Genomic DNA, 17,500 nt, shown 5'->3' with positions numbered 1-17,500 from the left:
TTTTTGATTTTAGAAAAACCCACATTTGAAGCCGCAGACAGAAAAACAGGCTCTCCAACAAGGGGAACCTGGAGAGCGTTTTGGCTAGAACAGAAAGTTCCAGTTTTCACGGTTTACATTACGGCCCAATACAGCAGGAAGCCTCATTAGAAAAATAAGTAAAAATGTTCCCAAATTATTACATCTTCCTTAGCTGAATCTCCAGTGGAAAGACAAGACAGGGAACAAGGCCCCAAACGGCTTGAACCCCGTGGATTGTGTGGACAAGCCGTCTTGAGCGAAGACCAGAGCTAAAGAAGACAATCTATTTTTTAATACATCCCCACCTTCCTACACATCCAAGGTCATCTTCTTACCTTCTTCTTGACTCTCTTAACTAAACACACAGAAGTGCAGTTGTTTCAAGTTGCAAGTATGTCTTTATAATGAGAATCTATACATTTCACAAAAGAAATTATGGCATCAAAAAAACTTTTTTTCAATGGTGAGCCAAAAATAAAATACTTACCTCCCAGATGACATTGGATGTTTCAAATCTACTGATCTGTATGTGAAATATCATTCTGAAGTCCTCATGAGGGAGGCCGGGCACATCCCACTGTAAATGCAGACTCTGATGTTTGGGAATGATGGAGACAGTCAGCAATCTGGGAGTGTATGAATGTTCTGCCCCGGCTGGAAGGACAAAGCAGGTGTGAAATCGCCGTTAGCAGAAGGGCGGAGCAGACGCAGACACTCAGCCGACACCTGCACCGCCTTGCCGGGAGGGGTCCGCAGATGCGCTTCCATAGCCAGACGCTCTGACAGTAACTCAAGGAATTGCTAAACACGGTTCTCTAACGGATAACCCAGCTGCTGTACAAGTTCATCATCAGGCTACCTACACAAAGAAAACTGTTGTGAATTTAATACTCCTAAAAATCAAAAAGCAAAGCTTCAGTTTTGAAGGTCATTATCTCCCTGCTTATTAACGGCGATATGCATGCCTTTAATCCGGGTAGGGCCATGTGCATCTATTTCATTGTATTGCACTTCAAACAGCTGCAGTGGGCCTGGTGCAGTAGCCTAGTGGCTAAAGTCCTCACCTTGCACACTCGGGGATCCCATATGGGTGCCAGTTCTAATCCTGGTGGACCTGCTTCCCATCCAGCTCCCTGCCTGTGACCTGGGAAAGCAGCTGAGGACAGCTCAAAGCCTTGGGACCCTGTGCCCACATGGGAGACCCAGTGGAAACTCCTGGCTCCTGGCTTCGGATTGACTCAACTCTGGCCATTGAGGCCACTTGGGGAGTGAATCAGCAGATGGAAGATCTTCCTCTCTGTTTCTTCTCTTTGTATATCTGACTTTCCAATAATAAGTAAATAAATCCGCAGCATAAATTTACTTAACCCTTTGAATGAGACCAGAAATATGCTAGACACTCGGTGCAAAACAGATACTTGTGACAATGTCCTAAAGCAAAGAATGTAGTTCGAGAGACATGTCAAGCTCACAGGAATCAGACTTTCAGAGTGTATAACAGAGTTAAAACAAACAAACAAAACCTCTCCACGGCTGAAAACTACACATGGACTGAGCTTACACCCAGCCAACTGGTATGTGCTACCTCCGGCACTCAGGCAGCAGCCTGTGAGCATCCACTGCCAACGGCAACGTGCCCTGGCCATCTGCAGCCCACGCCCACGAAGCTCTGCAGGCGACCGAGCGTCTCCTCCTGCAGCAAAAGCAGAAGCAACTGCCCCTCCAAGCTGCCGTGGTCCCTGTGCCATGCTCCCACGGAGAGGTGACAGTGAGCAGTACCAAACCAGCGCATGCACTTCCAGAGCAGTGCCAGTGCTGCACTGGTGGCATCTCACGGGCACTGCCCACAGCAGGATGCAAGCTTTTAACGTACATGAACACTGAGGCGCTGGGAGGCTGAGCACTATAGGCAAAGCTACATGGCTGTCCCCTCAAGAGAAAAACAAGTTCAGATATACAAGACTGTGATAAAAACATCCAGATACAGAAATTAGGGCCCTACAACCTTATCAACACCTGTGCTAAATTTAAGTCACATTTTTTCCCTTGAAATTCTTCACAGCTTCTTAAAAATGTATTATGTACTCCATTAAATATATATGTAATATACTTACATACATACTTTATAACATGTATATTTATAAATATACTTAAGTATATGTTGTATAAAATGACATACAACTGAAATATTAATCATTATTTCTGAGTGGCAACTTGAGAGGTTTTAGTTTTCTTCTTTATACTTTTCTGTATTAAGTAAATATTCTTTCGAAACATGTTATGTACTTTAGAATCACAAAATGTTATATCTGAAAAGGAAATACACCTTTAAGAGATCTAGGCCAGGCAAAGGAAATGAACAGACATTTGTCAAGAGAACAGATTCAAATGACAGACATATGACAAGATGCTCAGGCTTCCTAGTCGTCAGGGAGATACAAATGAAGAGCACATTGAGGTTCCACCTAACCCCAGCGAGCCTGGCCTTCGTTCAGAACTCTACTAACAATATCTACTGGTGTGGATGTGGGGAGAAAGGCACCCTCCTTCACTGCTGGTGGGAGTGCAGGCTGGTACAACCACTGTGGAAATCAGTACGGGGAGTGCTTAGAGAATTGCAAATCAACCTGCCATATGACCCAGCTATCCTGCTCCTAGGAATATATGCAAGGGAAATGAAAACTGCATATGAGAAGGGGATCTGTAATTCTATATTTACAGCAGGACAATCTACAACAGCAAAGACATGGAAACAATCCAGATGCCTGTCCAAAGAGGAGTGACTAAAGAAACTGTGGTACATCTACTCCAGGGAATATTACTCAGCCATTAAAAAGAATGAAATCATACCATTTGCAACTAGATGATCCCAACTACAGACCATTATGCTCAGTGAAATAAGTCAATCACAAAAGGACAAATCTCATATGTTCTCTAATATAAGGAAGCATCGTGTAAATTGTAAGCTCAAACACCCTTTCCATACTGCTTTTTGCTGCATCCCATGCATTTTGATGTTTCTTATTCCATTTTCATTTCTTCCAAATGGTTTCTTTTCTCTTGTTTAATTCATTGCTGGCTCATGGATGGCACCGTGGCATCATATTACTCAAGAGTCTTTTGTGTTTTCTTTTTGTTACCCACACATCGCTTTATTCAGTGGCACACTTTACCGACTCCGTGGTGCTGTAATTTTGCTGTTGTGGTGGTGGTTGTTTTAACTTGTACGTGTTGCTGACTTTGTTTTGTGGCTTCTCATTTAAGGGAATGTATAGTGATTGTGAAGTAGAGACTACCATATCCAGATGTGAAGACACAATGCAATATGCATCCCTGCTTCCAAATTAAAGATGGACTCCCAGTGAAACTGTTGGACATATCCAGACAATGGGATGCTGGGCTGTCTGACACTGCCTGCACCAGCAACGTTGGGGCAGACTTAAATAACAGACTCATGGAATCATGACTCCTTTTGAAAGACTATACTACTGTAATAATATGGGGAAAGTCAGTCGGAGGTGGGAATACAGGGGGAGAAGCCCCAGATCCTATGGAATTGTAACATAAAATTAAAACAAAATGAAAGAAAAAGAAAACACATACACACAAAAGAGATCTAGGCAACTCTATGAAACTTCAGAATGTCAATACTGTCCCACTCCTGTCTCATTTCTGGTTTGTCTTCAGTAGGTGAGCTAAACAAGGTATGACTAGGGCAGCTCAGTGAAACCAACCCTACTGACACATCAGTCACATCAGACCTTCAAGTATCGGCTGCTAAACAAATGAGTTATCATTACTGGTCTGAATTTCACTTCGGAAGATCTAGAAAGCTCTCCCATGTTGCTTTCAATAAAAGCAAAGTCTTGGTACAGCACATGGTATCAACAATAACTGAATGATTTAAATACTTGAGTAATAGTAGTCAGAAATAATTGGGTCAAAGGCGATCCAGGACTTCCTTGGGAAACAGTGAGACGTGCCAAGTCAAGAAAGCAAAGGGACGCCAAAGCTTACTTAATCCAATTGCATTCATTTTCAGCTGAGGGAGTTGAGGTTTAACAAAACAAAACAACAAAAAAATCAGGAAGTGATTTTGTCAAGGCGAGGCAATACACCTTGAACCCACACTGAACCAGGGCGCTGCTCCTGGATTCCCGTCCAGCAATCTTTGTAACGCTGGAGTGTGCCAAGAAGGCCAAAGACTGACCTGGACTGAATTACAGGCTCTACATATCCTTGCCCGCCCTGTTCCTGACTGCCCTGACATGACTTGAGGAATGAAATCATGGCCCAGTCATCAGAAGGGAGATCACGGGACAATTAAATATCATGTTATTTCTAGAAGAACCTGTACTATCAGTGGGAAACACTCATCCTATGTTGTATGAAGCAACCAAAAAAAAAAGACATCAGTCCTCCTGATAAAAACAGAGTATAACTTATCTTTTTTTTAAACCTGTAGATATCTGCACATCCAAAGTGGGAAAAATAACAGCAAAATGTGACCAGCTTGTCTCTGCTTGATGGAAACACGGGCCCAGGGTTAATGAAGAGTGCTGGTTCTGTCATACCAATGAGGGGAAGTCAGATCTGGAGATTCCAAATAGATCCCCAGGCCTGAATCCCACTGGTCGGACTGAGTCGTAAGCCAAGTAGTGTTTGGATGCAGGTTTGGTAGATATTTGGGCAGACGCAACAGACAGCGAGACAAGAAATCCAAACTGTGCGAGTGAAGACAAAGGACCGTCAATCAAGGCAGGTGTGCGAGGCAGAGAAAGCTGGAGGCCAAAGGAAGAGGGATGAAGAGACCAGGAGGGAAGCGCACGTCGCCAGAGGGAAACAAAAGGTGGGCAGCACAAGTCTGGGTGGGCAGCAGAGCGCGCTCTGAGCACCAAGAGTTCTACGCAGTGACGAGTTGTTGGATAAGACAATGAGACATCCCTAGGGAAACGTGCCTAAGGCTTGGAGTTCTGCTTGGGACTTCCAGGAAAGCTTGGTTTGGGGGCACTGGGTCTGACCGAAAATCAGGACGTGTGGCCTGGCCTAAGCATGCTTAGCGTACTGGCTGCCCACTCACTCAGCTCCGTGGCATCACACTTAGATGTTGGCAGGTGAGATAGACTGCGAGACACCCACAGACAACATGTAATTCACTCTATGTCACACCTTTCGACCTGGAAGCAGGCTGCAACGTAAGAAACCGCAAGCAGCATCTCTCTACAAACCCTAAATCTAAGATAAACCCAGACTTCAAACGTATCCCGGAACTGAGCCATGAGCAGAGCAAAATCTCCCTCTCTTCCCAAATACTTTTTCATATAATTTTAAGAGTAAACAAGAGATGTTCTAACTCCCTGCAAGATGTTAATGAATCCGTAGGCAGGAAACTGGAGGGGTTACATCTGTACTCTGTTGCCAAGATAATACAAAGCAGGCCTAACACAGCAGCCTAGTGGCTAAAGTCCTCACATTGTATGTGTGCTGGGATCCCAACTGGGTGCTGGTTCGTTTCCCTGTACCCCACTTCCCTTCCAGCTCCCTGCCTGTGGCCCGGGAAAGCAGTCGAGGACGGACCCAAGCCTTGAGACCCTGCACCTGTGTGGGAGACCTGGAAGAGGCTTCTGGTTCCTGACTTCGGATCGGCTCAGCTGAGGCTGCTGTGGCCACTTGGGGAGTGAATTAACAGATGGAAGATCTTCCTCTCTGTCTCTCCTCTCTCTAGATCTGCTTTTCCAATAAAAATAGATAAATCTTTTTAAAAAAAGATACAAAGTACAGAGGGGGAAAATAGGACAATGTAAACATGTACAAGCTAGATGAAAGTGACAATTTACAAGCCACCCGCTCTAGTCCAAAAACCTACTTCAAATAGGTTCAAACTAGTGATCGACAAACCCATAAATACTTTAACAGTATTGAATTCTTGCCTTAGCCACAAAGCTGTTATTTCAAAACACCCTCTCTTATGAAATGGGTAAATGAAAACCACTGTTTATCTCTAGACAGCATTCAGCACAGGATCGCGAGGAGCCTTGGCGTGGCTTTCACTGTTCACAGACCCCTGCGGTGTCCGCAGCTCCGTGAGCGCAGCTGAGGCCCATCAGCACCTGTTCTAAGCTGTGATCAACACTGCTCCGGCGTAGCCTGTGTCTGCTCAGCAGGTGCACAAGGAACTGCTCTAGCCATGACCTTGATGAAATCAGTCAGTCACGCAGTTCAACAGACCCCTCAGAGCTGCCACAAAGACCAGTGGCCTGGGATGACGAGTCAGCTTTAATTGGTGGTTTTTCTTCCCTTTTAAATGTTTTTTCATTATTTTTAAAAGATTTATTTATTTTTATTGAAAGTCAGATATACAGAGAGAGGAGAGACAGAGAGGAAGATCTGTCCACTGATTCATTCCCCAAACAGCCGCAATGGCTGGAGCTGAGCCAATCCAAAGCCAGGAACCAGGAGCCTCTTCTGGGTCTCCCACATGGGTGCAGGATCCCAAGGCTTTGAGCCATCCTTAACTGCTTTCCCAGGCCACAAGCAGAGAGCTGGATGGGAAGTGGAACAGCCAGGATTAGAACCTGTGCCCGTATGGGATCCTGGTATATTCAAAGCGAGGACTTTAGCCACTACGCTACTGCACCAGGCCCAATTTTTACTATTGTTTCATAAATTCCATGGGTTCTGGCATTTCCTGTCCCTCCTCCCCTCAACCCACACCGATCTCCTCTAGTATTGCCACGGGTGGTCCTTCATGAACAGTCATCAGTCCATCATGCCACGACTGAAGTTGAGTGGCAGTTTTTGAAAACAACCCATCTGAATCACTGAAGCCACAATACAGTCATGGCAGGTGTCCCCACGTGGGCTGCTCATCAACACTCACAGGAGGAGTCCCTTCTCCTTTCCCCAAGGCACCAATCACTTCATTTTGGCCGCTGCATGACTGCGTTCAGTACTCCCCTTCCCACTACTTACCTTCACTTTGGATCGTCCTCAAGGAAAGCAAGAGGAATGTTGTCTGCCAGGCTGAGAGGACAGCCATTGCTTCTGGCTTTCTGAAAAAGAAGTTACAGAGAAGGGACATTTTACTGACACGCCTAGCAGGCTTCCCAGAGTCAACAAGGACAGAGAATGGCACTGACACCCCCCATTTCTCTCCCCTCCCTGGACTGCCTGTCATTGGTTTTGGAGTCCCTCCCTGCACAGGAAAAGTTACGGTCCCTGCCCCATGTGAGTCTTCCACTGCTAACTGTGGTGTGGCAGACGGTGCCAGGGACAGCCAGGGCCCCACGGGGACTCTGTGTGTTTCCATCTTGGATGTCCTAGGGCAGGTCTGGGTCACCCTATGGGAGCAAGGAGAAGAGCAAGCAAACCAGGCTCAGCTCCAGCCGAGGCCAGCACAGCCCAGCCAGGCCGAGAGCATCGGATGCTTGACGGTCACAGTCCCTGAGGCCTGGTGCTGGTGCACAGTGGTCAATTTAAATGATCAGGTCAAATGGCAAAACTACTTTTAGTTTTGTGAGAAATCTCCATACTGTCTTCCATAATGGTTGTACCAATCTGCATTCTGAACAACAGCGTTGTAGGGAACCTCTTTCTCTACATGTGCCCCACCATTTTTTAAAATATTTGGATGATATTTTACCTGGGATGAAGTAATACATCACTTTGGTTTTAATGTATCCACACGAAATGAAAGTAGCATGTCAAAGAGATACTGCACTCCCATGTTCATAGCAGCTCAATGCACATTCACTAAGACTTGAAATCAACCTACACGTCCATAAACTATGATTAAACAGTCTGTGGTATGTATAAAAATAATATCCTGACATTCGCAACAAAGCGGATAGAATTGGAGGTTACTATGCTAAGTGAAGAAAGCTGTTCTCAGAACAAACATGTGGATTCTAGTATTTGTCACAGTCAGTAGTATGTAAAAATTATACACACGTCATATCATTTGGTACAGTTATCTAAACATGACTTCACTAAATCATACCATGTAAATGACAAAGGATTATTCTTCTTCACATTAAGAAGAAGAGAAACAGATGGAGACAGGACAGTCAGAACTCTTGGGTTCCCAGGAATGTCGTGGCCTTAACTTGGGCAATGGTCGTGAGAGAGATCAGAGGACAAGACACTCCCTGATTTTTATACTTCTGTGCATTGCTTGGCAAGTACACTGTATTTCAATTAAGTACTTGGGAAGCTCTCTGCCACTTAAATGAATACACGCACAAGCAAATATTTGTAAGAAACTATTACATGAAATAATATGTTCTCAGCAAACTACTCTGAGAGTTTAAACTGAGTTTATCAATCAGGTGAAAGACAAGCTGAATTTCTCAGTTTACTACTTTGAAGTACCTGAAGTAATATAAACGGTGCTTATCTATACAACAGTAACAGGTGCAGGAGTGTCAACTCCTACATGTCCTTATTTCGTTTGTCAAAAAAAGCAGACCACTTCTATGCCTGTTGTACTTGTCCCAACACCTAGAAAGTATAAGAAACTCAGCCTGCCTCAGCTATGTTGCTATATCCATGGATACGCTAATAAAAAATCGTTTGGAATTGCTTATACGAGGGTACTTCAAAAAGTTTTGTGCAAAACTGAAATAAAAATAAGTTTATTTTTTAAGAAATTAAGTTACTTGGGATGGGGTTGGGAAGTGTCTTCTATGTCCCTCGTTAACATTTTTTCTTTCTGATTTTACTTTTGATTGGCAAGTATTTGAATATAGTAAGGCATGAGGTTTCAACAGAAGTATCCATTGCGCAAAGATCGAGACAAAGTGGTTAGCATCTCCAACATTTCCAACATTTCCTCTTTCTTTGTGATAAGAGAGCACTTAAAATCTTACAGCCATTGGGGAATTCTGCAGTGCTGGAAATAGCAGAAGTCACCCTAGGGTGCCACATAACCTACCCTACCTAGTTGTAAATTCCTAGGTCATTGACCGAATTCTCCCCTCCCAAGTTTCACTCAGACCCAGTTAGCATAGTCTACCTACCCACGCTAGATTTACTTTTCATTATTCAAAGTAATTTCTGGAGGCAGGCATTTGGCCTGGTAGTTACAAAGTTGATTGAGATGCCGCCTCTGTCTCCCAGGTCCCAGCTTCCGGTCACTGCAGACCGGGGTAAGCAGCAGTGGCCGAAGCAACTGTGCTGCTATCACCCACATGGCAGACTCAGATTAAGTTCCTGGTTCCCGACTTCGGCCCAATCAAGTCCTGGCTCGTGGGCATTGGGGAAGTGAACCAGCAGATGGGCGCTTTTCCTCTCTACCTGCTTCTATCTGTGTCCCTCAAATACTTGAGAAAATATAAAGTGGAAAGCAGTCATCTCCAGCTACGCGTGCCTCGGGAGAGAGCTGGAAACCACGGGTCAAAGGGCCTCGGTGATTCACCAAGCTGCTCTGAGCTCGGGGCAGGATGAGGGCAGAGTGTGCAGCAAGTCTGTTCTTCCTAACAAGTGTTGGTCACGGGAAACCGCATTTCACTTCTCTACTCCAAACTCTGACTCAGCATAGGCACGCTTCATCCAAAGCCAAGGTTTGCTTCTGGATCTCATCAATACGACGACAGTGGCCCAGGTCGTCGGTGTTGACTGCCCACATGTAGTATAGAATTAGTATTTTACAGACAAACGGGACAAACAGAGACAGTGTCTGCTCGGAATCAGGGGCGAGGTGAGGGAAAGCGCCCCGAGTGAAGCTCGCAGTTCTCACCGTGGCGACCCCTTCTCTTGCAGTGCACAGGCACCGGGCAGCACGCCCCTCACTCACACCTCCCAAGCAGCGCACACAGGCTGCCACCACAACAAGGGACTCACCCCATTCGCGTGGAAGCAGGGGACTCAGAGGGTGACATGCACGTGGCCAAACGTACATTTTGTAAAACAACTACCTAAAATGTTTCCCCACCTGTGGCTTTTTCACAAACATTCTGGATGTTGTAAAAGTTGAACAAGTCGCAGGGACAGAACAGTAGATTAGTAGCCACCTACTATTTAAGGGTAACCAAAATCACAGAACAAAATTGTCATGTGATACAATGGGGGGAAAAATACAAATGCTTACCCCAAACAAACAAAACCCTACAAACACCACGGTTTGGGAATTTTGGGAGAATCTTGGAGAATCATCAGGATATCCTGTCTGGAGTGCCTGCCCTACCAGCAGCCATTTGGATTTCCTATTCCTCCTGACATCAGTTCCGCTCGGCACCACGTGGTGACATGGGGTGGGGGAGGATGGAGAGGGAGGGTCACTGCCTGCACAGGAGCGAAGTGACTGTTACACTTCCAGGCGTGCATGTGTAACCAGACAACTGCCACCCTTGAGGTTTCAGCCCCAGACCATCCCTGGGAACACGACCATGAAAGGTCCTGGCTGATGTCTGATCCTCCACAGAAAGTTAAGTAATGGGAGACAGCCTTATGGTGGGGCAGGTAAAGCCAATCCGAGTTCTGGCTGGTCTACTCCCAATCCAGCTTGCTGCCAGATAGCCTGGGAAAGAGGCACAACACGGCCCAAGTGCTCACACCCCTGCCACCCACACGAGAGACGTGGCCTACCTAACACTGGCTGACGGGGCCTTCTGTGGAATGGAACAGAGAGTGGAAGATTTCTTGTCTCTCCCTCTCTGTTACCCACTTTCAAAATAAATTAGTACCTTTTTTAAAAATCAACAAAACATCCCCAACACTTGCGAAGTGGGAACCGACAGCTGGAACATCTCAAGAGACAGCACTGTGTGAACAGAGGCCAGGGGTTTTGCCTGGTGGTTCAGGTACCGTTGCACTGGCATGTTCCACAGTGTGCTCGGGTTCAAATCCCAGCTCTGCTCCAACTTCTAGCTCCAACTTCTAGCTCCCTGCTAGAAGGGAGCAATGGTGACTCAAATATTTGAGTCTCTGCCATCCACATGGGGGACCTGGATAGAGTTTCACATTGCTGCTTTGGGCATGGTCCAGCCCCAGGTACTGTAAGCATGTATGGTGTGAACCAGCAAGATGAAAGATCTCAACTGAACCTGGAACAATGGCTCAATGGCCAAATCCTCACCTTGTGAGCACCAGCATCCCATATGGGTGCTGGCTGGTTCATGTTCCAACAGCTCCACTTCCCATCCAGCTCTCTGCTCACGATCTGGGAAAGCAGTAGAGAATGGCCTAAAGTCTTGGGACCCTACACCACATGGGAAACCCGGAAGAGGCTTCCAGTTCCTGGCTTTGGATTAGCTCAATTCTGGCCATTGTTGCCATTCAGGGAGTGTACTGGCTGGCAGATCTTTCTCTCTTTTCTCTCCTTCTTTCCATTAATCTAATCTGCCTTTCCAACAAAAATAAATACATATATTTAGTCTCTGCCTCTTTTTTTCCTTCTTACTCCTTTCCCAAACGAACAAACTCAATCACAAAGAGCTCTGGGTCAGCCACTTTCAAGCCCCAGGGACTGCACATCTTCTAGGTCAACCTTCCCCAAGTGTGCTTTTGGGACTGTGCCACTTGCTTCCCAGGAACATCCCAGCTCACACACTGGAAAGCCCAGAGCAGTGGGCAGTGGTGCACATGTCTGAAGCGGGAGAGCACAGGGCACATGCCAAGAACAAGGAGCCATGTGGCTAGAGTGTGTGAGCAGAACGGAGCCCTGCCGGGTGAGAGGGCCGCAGGCCAGGCAGAGCACAGTGAGCAGGCAAAGCCCAGGTCTCCACTCTGGACAGTCGGGAGCCCCAGAAGCCTTCAGTAGAAGGGAACACAACCCTGAAATGCCAAGACTGAAGGCCAAGAAGTGGGCTTAAAGCAGTAGACCAGGAGAGGATGAGGGGGTCTGGGCCAGGAGCCAGCAGCGGAGGCTGTAACAGTGCGTTTCTTGGGACAGACTAAAGATGCGGCTAACAAATACAGGTGGTAAGAGAAGTCACGTGATAGACGGCTGTAGAGTTTTGGTCTGAGCCCCTCACAGCACAAAAGTCCCACTCCTGGGTAAGCAGAGCAAGTACTCCGCGAGTGTGGCATGGCCACTGCGCTGAGTTGCTATCCTCTAGTCTCCAAGGGATGCTAGAAGCAGCTGGCTAGATCATGATCAGGACCTCACAGGCAGCTGAGGTTTGATCCCCAGCATCCCTGGCACACCTGCGCAGCATTTAACCCACAGGACCAGATGGCTACCAGGACAGGGACTATAGTCAGCTAAGAGGGGAGGGCCATGCCCAGCCTTCTGGGGGTACTCGCCAGTCTACGGGGCACCATGCCTTCACAAATGCCAGACTATGCCAAGATCTTCCCAGATCTACCCAAGAATGGGGCTTGGCTGTGCGTAGGGGACTGGGGCTCTGGCTGCCAGCACCTGTTAGGTTCTCGGTCTGCTCAGGGTGTGTGTGCTAGGATTGTTTGGGTGTCTTCCACAGCCAAACTGCTGACCCCCGACCCCTGACCTCCACGCTCTTCACCCCTCCCGCATGCGTTCTCTCTCCAGGGTGCTCCATGACCCTGGAAGCAAGGCCACTTCTAATCTCCAGTAAACAAAGGAAGTCAGGGAAATGAGAGATGGCAAAATATGCACTAGGAGAAAAAAAAAAAAAAGCTTTGGTGCCTTTCCTGCCTGCACCACAGAATCCCTTCCCCTGCGTCCCCAGCTCCTGCAAGCTTCCTGATCCCCACATTCCCAGCCAGGTCAGGCATTCCAGCCAGCAGAGAAGGGAACAGGTCTGGCTCTTATTCCCTAGGGTCAGCCCAGGAAAGAACCTCAAGAATTAAAAACAAAACCAAACAACAACAAAACCACATACAAAAAAATCAAAGCCTGTGAAGCAACTTTCTCTCGGTATCACTTTCTATTTTATTTGATAAAAACAGTTTCCCTTTCCTGCCGCTCTGTGGCCAGTTGTCCCTAATGAATGGGCTCCCTGACAGTCCTTCTCTAAAGAAAAGAACAAAAGAAAGGGAAAGGAAAAGAGAGCTGCCGGGTGCACCTGCCAGACCTCCCTAAGTTACCAGGGTGAGGGAGTCACCCCTCTTCCCCAGCACTTCTCATTCCGTCCCGACTTCTTCCTGGGAGGGCTCCCCACCAAAGCTGAACCTCGTGAGAAGCAGCGTAGGAGACTCACCGGCTTCCCCAAAACGTGGGCCTGTTGCCAAATTCTTCAAAACTCGCTGGGTGACACGGTGATGCAAGTCCTATGTAAATCGCGGCTTACAGAAAGCGGCAGCCGGGGCGCTGGGGTGTGAGCGTTTGTGAAACCACCGCGCGCCCTTCCTGCCTGGACACGGCTCGTGATTCTCGGCCTCAGCTGTTCTCATTTCTTCCTGAACGGTTTTTAAAAAGCGTTTGTTTATACTCATTTTGTGAAAGGTCACAATTCTTACCCTGCACCAGGTCACTCCCCAAATGGCCACGGTGGCCGGAGCTGAGTGGATCCGGAGCCAGGAGCCTCCCCGACGGATGGACGGCGGGTGCGGGAGCCTCGGCTGCCTTCCCAGGCCGCCCCCCATTTAGAAGCCTGCCTGACTCAGCCTGGAGTTAATTACCCACAAGGCTGTAGTCTGGTTCCTGTCTCCCTTAAACGCACACTCCCAGCAGCGTGCAGTATTTCCCCGCTTGAAGCCTGTCCAGTGGGTAAAGGCTGCTGCTTCCACATAAATCCTGATTTATGGCACTGAATTAGCTCATGCACAACTGAGGTTTGGTTTGGTTTTGGTTTGTTTTTTTTTTTTCTTTTTTTTTTAAGCAATGTTTCCTTAAAGGGCTCTGGAATTTGTGATTATCAGCTAAGATTAAAGTCAGGTGTTAAAGCGACAAGTGAAGCCAATGGAAGAAATGGAAATTCTTAACCCAAGACATGCTCAGAACCCTCAAACAATCAACAATTTACTACCTGCTGATGGTGACACTTCAGGACATTTGAGAAGATGTTATTTTTCTCCACCAGTTGGTACTGGAACAATCACCAGAATATGGGTGGTGGAGAAAGACTTAGCGCAAATAAAGCCCACCGCCCCGAAGGATCCTTTCTCTGACAACCACAGAGCCGTGAACTCACATCCCAGGAACTCACTGACCAGCAAGTGGAGCTCAACTCAGCACAGCTGCCAGCCAGCCTCCAGGTGCAGCCCCATGGGCCCAAACTGCCCCCAGGCAACAGCCCACCTAGGCCTCTGGACTCCGGACCCCTGTAATGTGTGGAACCTACTTTCCCGGCTCTGTCTCTTACAAGGATATTCCAGTAAACCTCTGGGGTTTGTTTTACTCTCTTGTGCTTAAAAGCTCAAAACTGGTGCCAAAGACGGCTCTACCCTCCCAACAACAACAATTCAGAGCTGGCCTGGGGGCAGGGAGACGGGCAGCCTAAGGAGCATCTCAAATAATTTCCCTCTGGTTACTTAATTCTACAGCAACATAAAACATTCTTTAATACACTGTGCGTGTTTCAAATATACTGGGTCCAGGCTTACAAAATCAGTGGTGGTTCCATTACATTAGTCAGGTTTTGTTATTCTAACGAAGTATCTCGGGAGGCTGACTTCAGGAAGCAAAGGGATTTATTTTGATTCACAATTCTGCAGGTACAAAATCTGAGACTCACCTATGTGACAGTCATGTTGCTGGCAGCGCCGCGGCAGGACTTCCACCCTCGTCTAATCAACAACATGAGACTTTGGGGCTTACATTCCTGCAGGAATTTGTGGGGTGTTCATCATCTTCAAACCACTGCATGCCTGTATTTTCACATGTGAGCCGCGTACCACACCAGGACTAACGCAGCTGATGCTGTTTTGTTAATCCAATCCATGACTATTAAACAGATCTGAGAGAGGCTCCTGTTTCTTGGGTGCTGGAGGGGGACCAAAGGAGGTGTTAAGGATGTCCTAGCAAGTGTAGTGCTGTCCCCTCCTCACGGAAGGACACACTGAGGTATGCATGCCATCCCTGGCTAACTTCTTAAAAATTACTCACGAGGAAGACTAAGTGGCCCCGTGAAGTGTGGAAGCTTTACTTACGGAAAGGCTTACATCTTCTCAAAAGTTGGCACTCACTCAATCAGCAGAAGCTCATTGTGTTTTTCAAGAGTTCGTCGGTACTTCCCTTTTCCCAAGTATTCCTTATGCCTTGCACTTTTCTATTTGCTAAGCTATTGGTGGTGGTAGCTCTTCTACTCAGACAGAACCACGACACGTGACTGTCTTCATCTTACGTCGTCGGTTTTTAAAAATCCAGAGTCAACGGCTCCCATGATTTCACAGTTCGAACAGTTAGAGTTAACGCTCTTCCTAACCCTTTATCTTGCAAAAACCGCCACACCCACCCCCCCCCCAAAAAAAAAGAGGAAGGGTGGGAGGGAGAGGGAGAAAGGAAGAGATGCAGTTACAGTTAACTGTTTTAGCATATAATGTTAAAAGGAAGCAATTTGCAAGGTCTACCAAACATAAGAAACACTATCAACTAATAACATAATTTCAGGTAACAGGGCAAAACCTTACACACTGCCTTGGACAAAGGACCAGCACCACTGACGTTACCTGCTAGCCTGTTACAAATGCAAATTGATCAGGCCACAGCTCAGTCCTACTGAATAAAAATATGCATACAACGAGATCCGCATGGAAGATTTAGAAGCACTGCTACTCTCAATGATTAGTATGTGTGTGTGCGTGTGTGTGTGTGTGTGCGTGTGTGTATAGTAGAAGTACAGGACAGTAGTCGCCGCTCTGACTTCCAATAAGGCAGCATGCAAATCCCAGAGTTGTATAGCAACAGAAATATAAAAAGGATGTCAGCTGGTCTGCGTGGGATGCCGGCTCCCTCCCAGGTGCTTTTCCAAGTGACTCACATGCAGGTATTAGCTGAGTCTTCAGCGCTCTGAGAGATTCTATTCAATCTCCACATAAACGAGAAAATGATGGATAAAAAGAGGTTGAAAGGAACATGTCAGCACACCCTAACACTTCACTATCTGACACTTCTTTCTCAATGTTTGCAGCACACACAAAAATGGATAATGAAGAATAACAAACCTGTTGAGAGTTCTAACCTCAAAAAAAGTACTAAGAAAAATTTCAACAGCACTTTGCTAAACTTGCCAAGCTAGTCATAAAGTTTATAAGAGAGGAGAAATGCATAAAACCATCTCTAAAACAATTTTAACTAAAACTGCAAGCACATATTAATAGATACAAAAACATATTACTAAACATATAGTAGTTAACATAGGGTTGTATTGGTATTAGAAGATGCAAAAAAAAAAAAAAGAATAGAGTCTTACAGGCACTTGTGTGAATAGGAATTTATTTTATGATAAAACAGAGGAGATGGAGAAAGGATGGACCATTAACTAAATGGTGTTAGATCAATCATCTGAAACCTTATAAAAATGAAATATCTTTACCTTTGGTCTTACAAGATTTGATGTCTCAAACAGCTAAGTATAAAAGCCAACTAATGAAAGTATTAAAAGAAAATGTACAGGGCCCACCATGATGGCTCAGTGGCTAAATCCTCACCTTGCAAAGGCCAGGATCCCATATGGGTGCTGATTTGTGTCCCAGCTGCCCCACTACCCTGTTTGTGGCCTAAGAAAGCAGAAGAGGATGGCCCAGAGCCTTGGGATCCTGCATCGTGTGGGAGACCAGGAAGAAGCTCCTGGCTCCTGGCTCCTGGCTCCAGATTAGCTCAGCGCTGGCCATTGAGACCATTTGGGGAGTGAGCCAGAAGGCAGAAGCTTTTTCTCCCTGTATCTCCTCTCTGTAAATCTAAACCCAACAAACAAACAAGCAAGAAAATTTGCAGAGCGAAAGACAAAGACAAAACTACCATGAAGGGATCAGCAAAGTGAAAGCTATGCAAGGGAATAGTATCAATCTTAAACACAAGCAAAGGGCTAGTGTTGTGGCTCAGCAACTTAAGCCACTGCTTTTGATGCTGGGATCCCATATGGGTGCAGCTAACTTCTCCAATGCGCCTGAGGAAACAGTGGAAGCTGACCCAAGAGCCCGGGCCCCTCAACCATGTGGGAGACAGTGAAGACGCTCCTGAATCCTGGCTTCAGCCTGGCCCAGCTTGGCTGTTGCCATCAGAGACTAAACCAACAGACGGAAGGAAGATCTCTGCCTCTCTCTAACTCCGGCTTTTACTACAATAGGGATGAACACTGAGAATATGCTGTGATATAAGTCAGCTGTAGAAAGTTAAGTATAAAAATACTTACAAAACTTCATGGAAAAAGAGAAGTAAAAGGCAAAGTTTAATTTAGCACAAAGAAAAGTTTGGAGAGAAGTATCATTTTTTCATAATACATACTTCTAGGAGCTGTTTGAAGACCCCTTCTACGCACGGATTTCAAAAACTTCACTTAAATACACTTCTCTTTTAATTCAATTTTTCCATGAACTCTCATATTATATGATTCTACTGATATGAGGTGCCTAAAAGAGTCAAATTTAGGGCCCATTACGGTAGCCTAGTAGCTAAAGC

The 17,500-nt window shown here is 46.3% G+C and overlaps 1 protein-coding gene across 1 annotated transcript in view; it reads right to left on the bottom strand.

Moving 5' to 3' along the window:
* OSMR (oncostatin M receptor) overlaps positions 1 to 17,500 on the bottom strand; it is a 49,918-nt gene that overhangs the window by 28,381 nt on the left and 4,037 nt on the right. Inside the window, exons 2-3 of the mRNA XM_040977479.1 lie at positions 6,994 to 7,073; positions 509 to 675 (exon numbers count right to left, since the gene is read on the bottom strand). Coding sequence (XP_040833413.1) covers positions 509 to 675; positions 6,994 to 7,060 — 234 coding nt within the window. The 5' untranslated portion in view covers positions 7,061 to 7,073. The remainder of the gene's footprint in view (positions 1 to 508; positions 676 to 6,993; positions 7,074 to 17,500) is intronic.

This window comes from Ochotona curzoniae, unplaced genomic scaffold (genome assembly GCF_017591425.1).
Source record: "Ochotona curzoniae isolate NIBS_2020 unplaced genomic scaffold, NIBS_Ocur_1.0 contig_2754, whole genome shotgun sequence".
Taxonomy (NCBI): domain Eukaryota; kingdom Metazoa; phylum Chordata; class Mammalia; order Lagomorpha; family Ochotonidae; genus Ochotona; species Ochotona curzoniae.
Note: the sequence above shows the minus strand (reverse complement) of the source record. Positions and strands in the feature narration are given on the sequence as shown.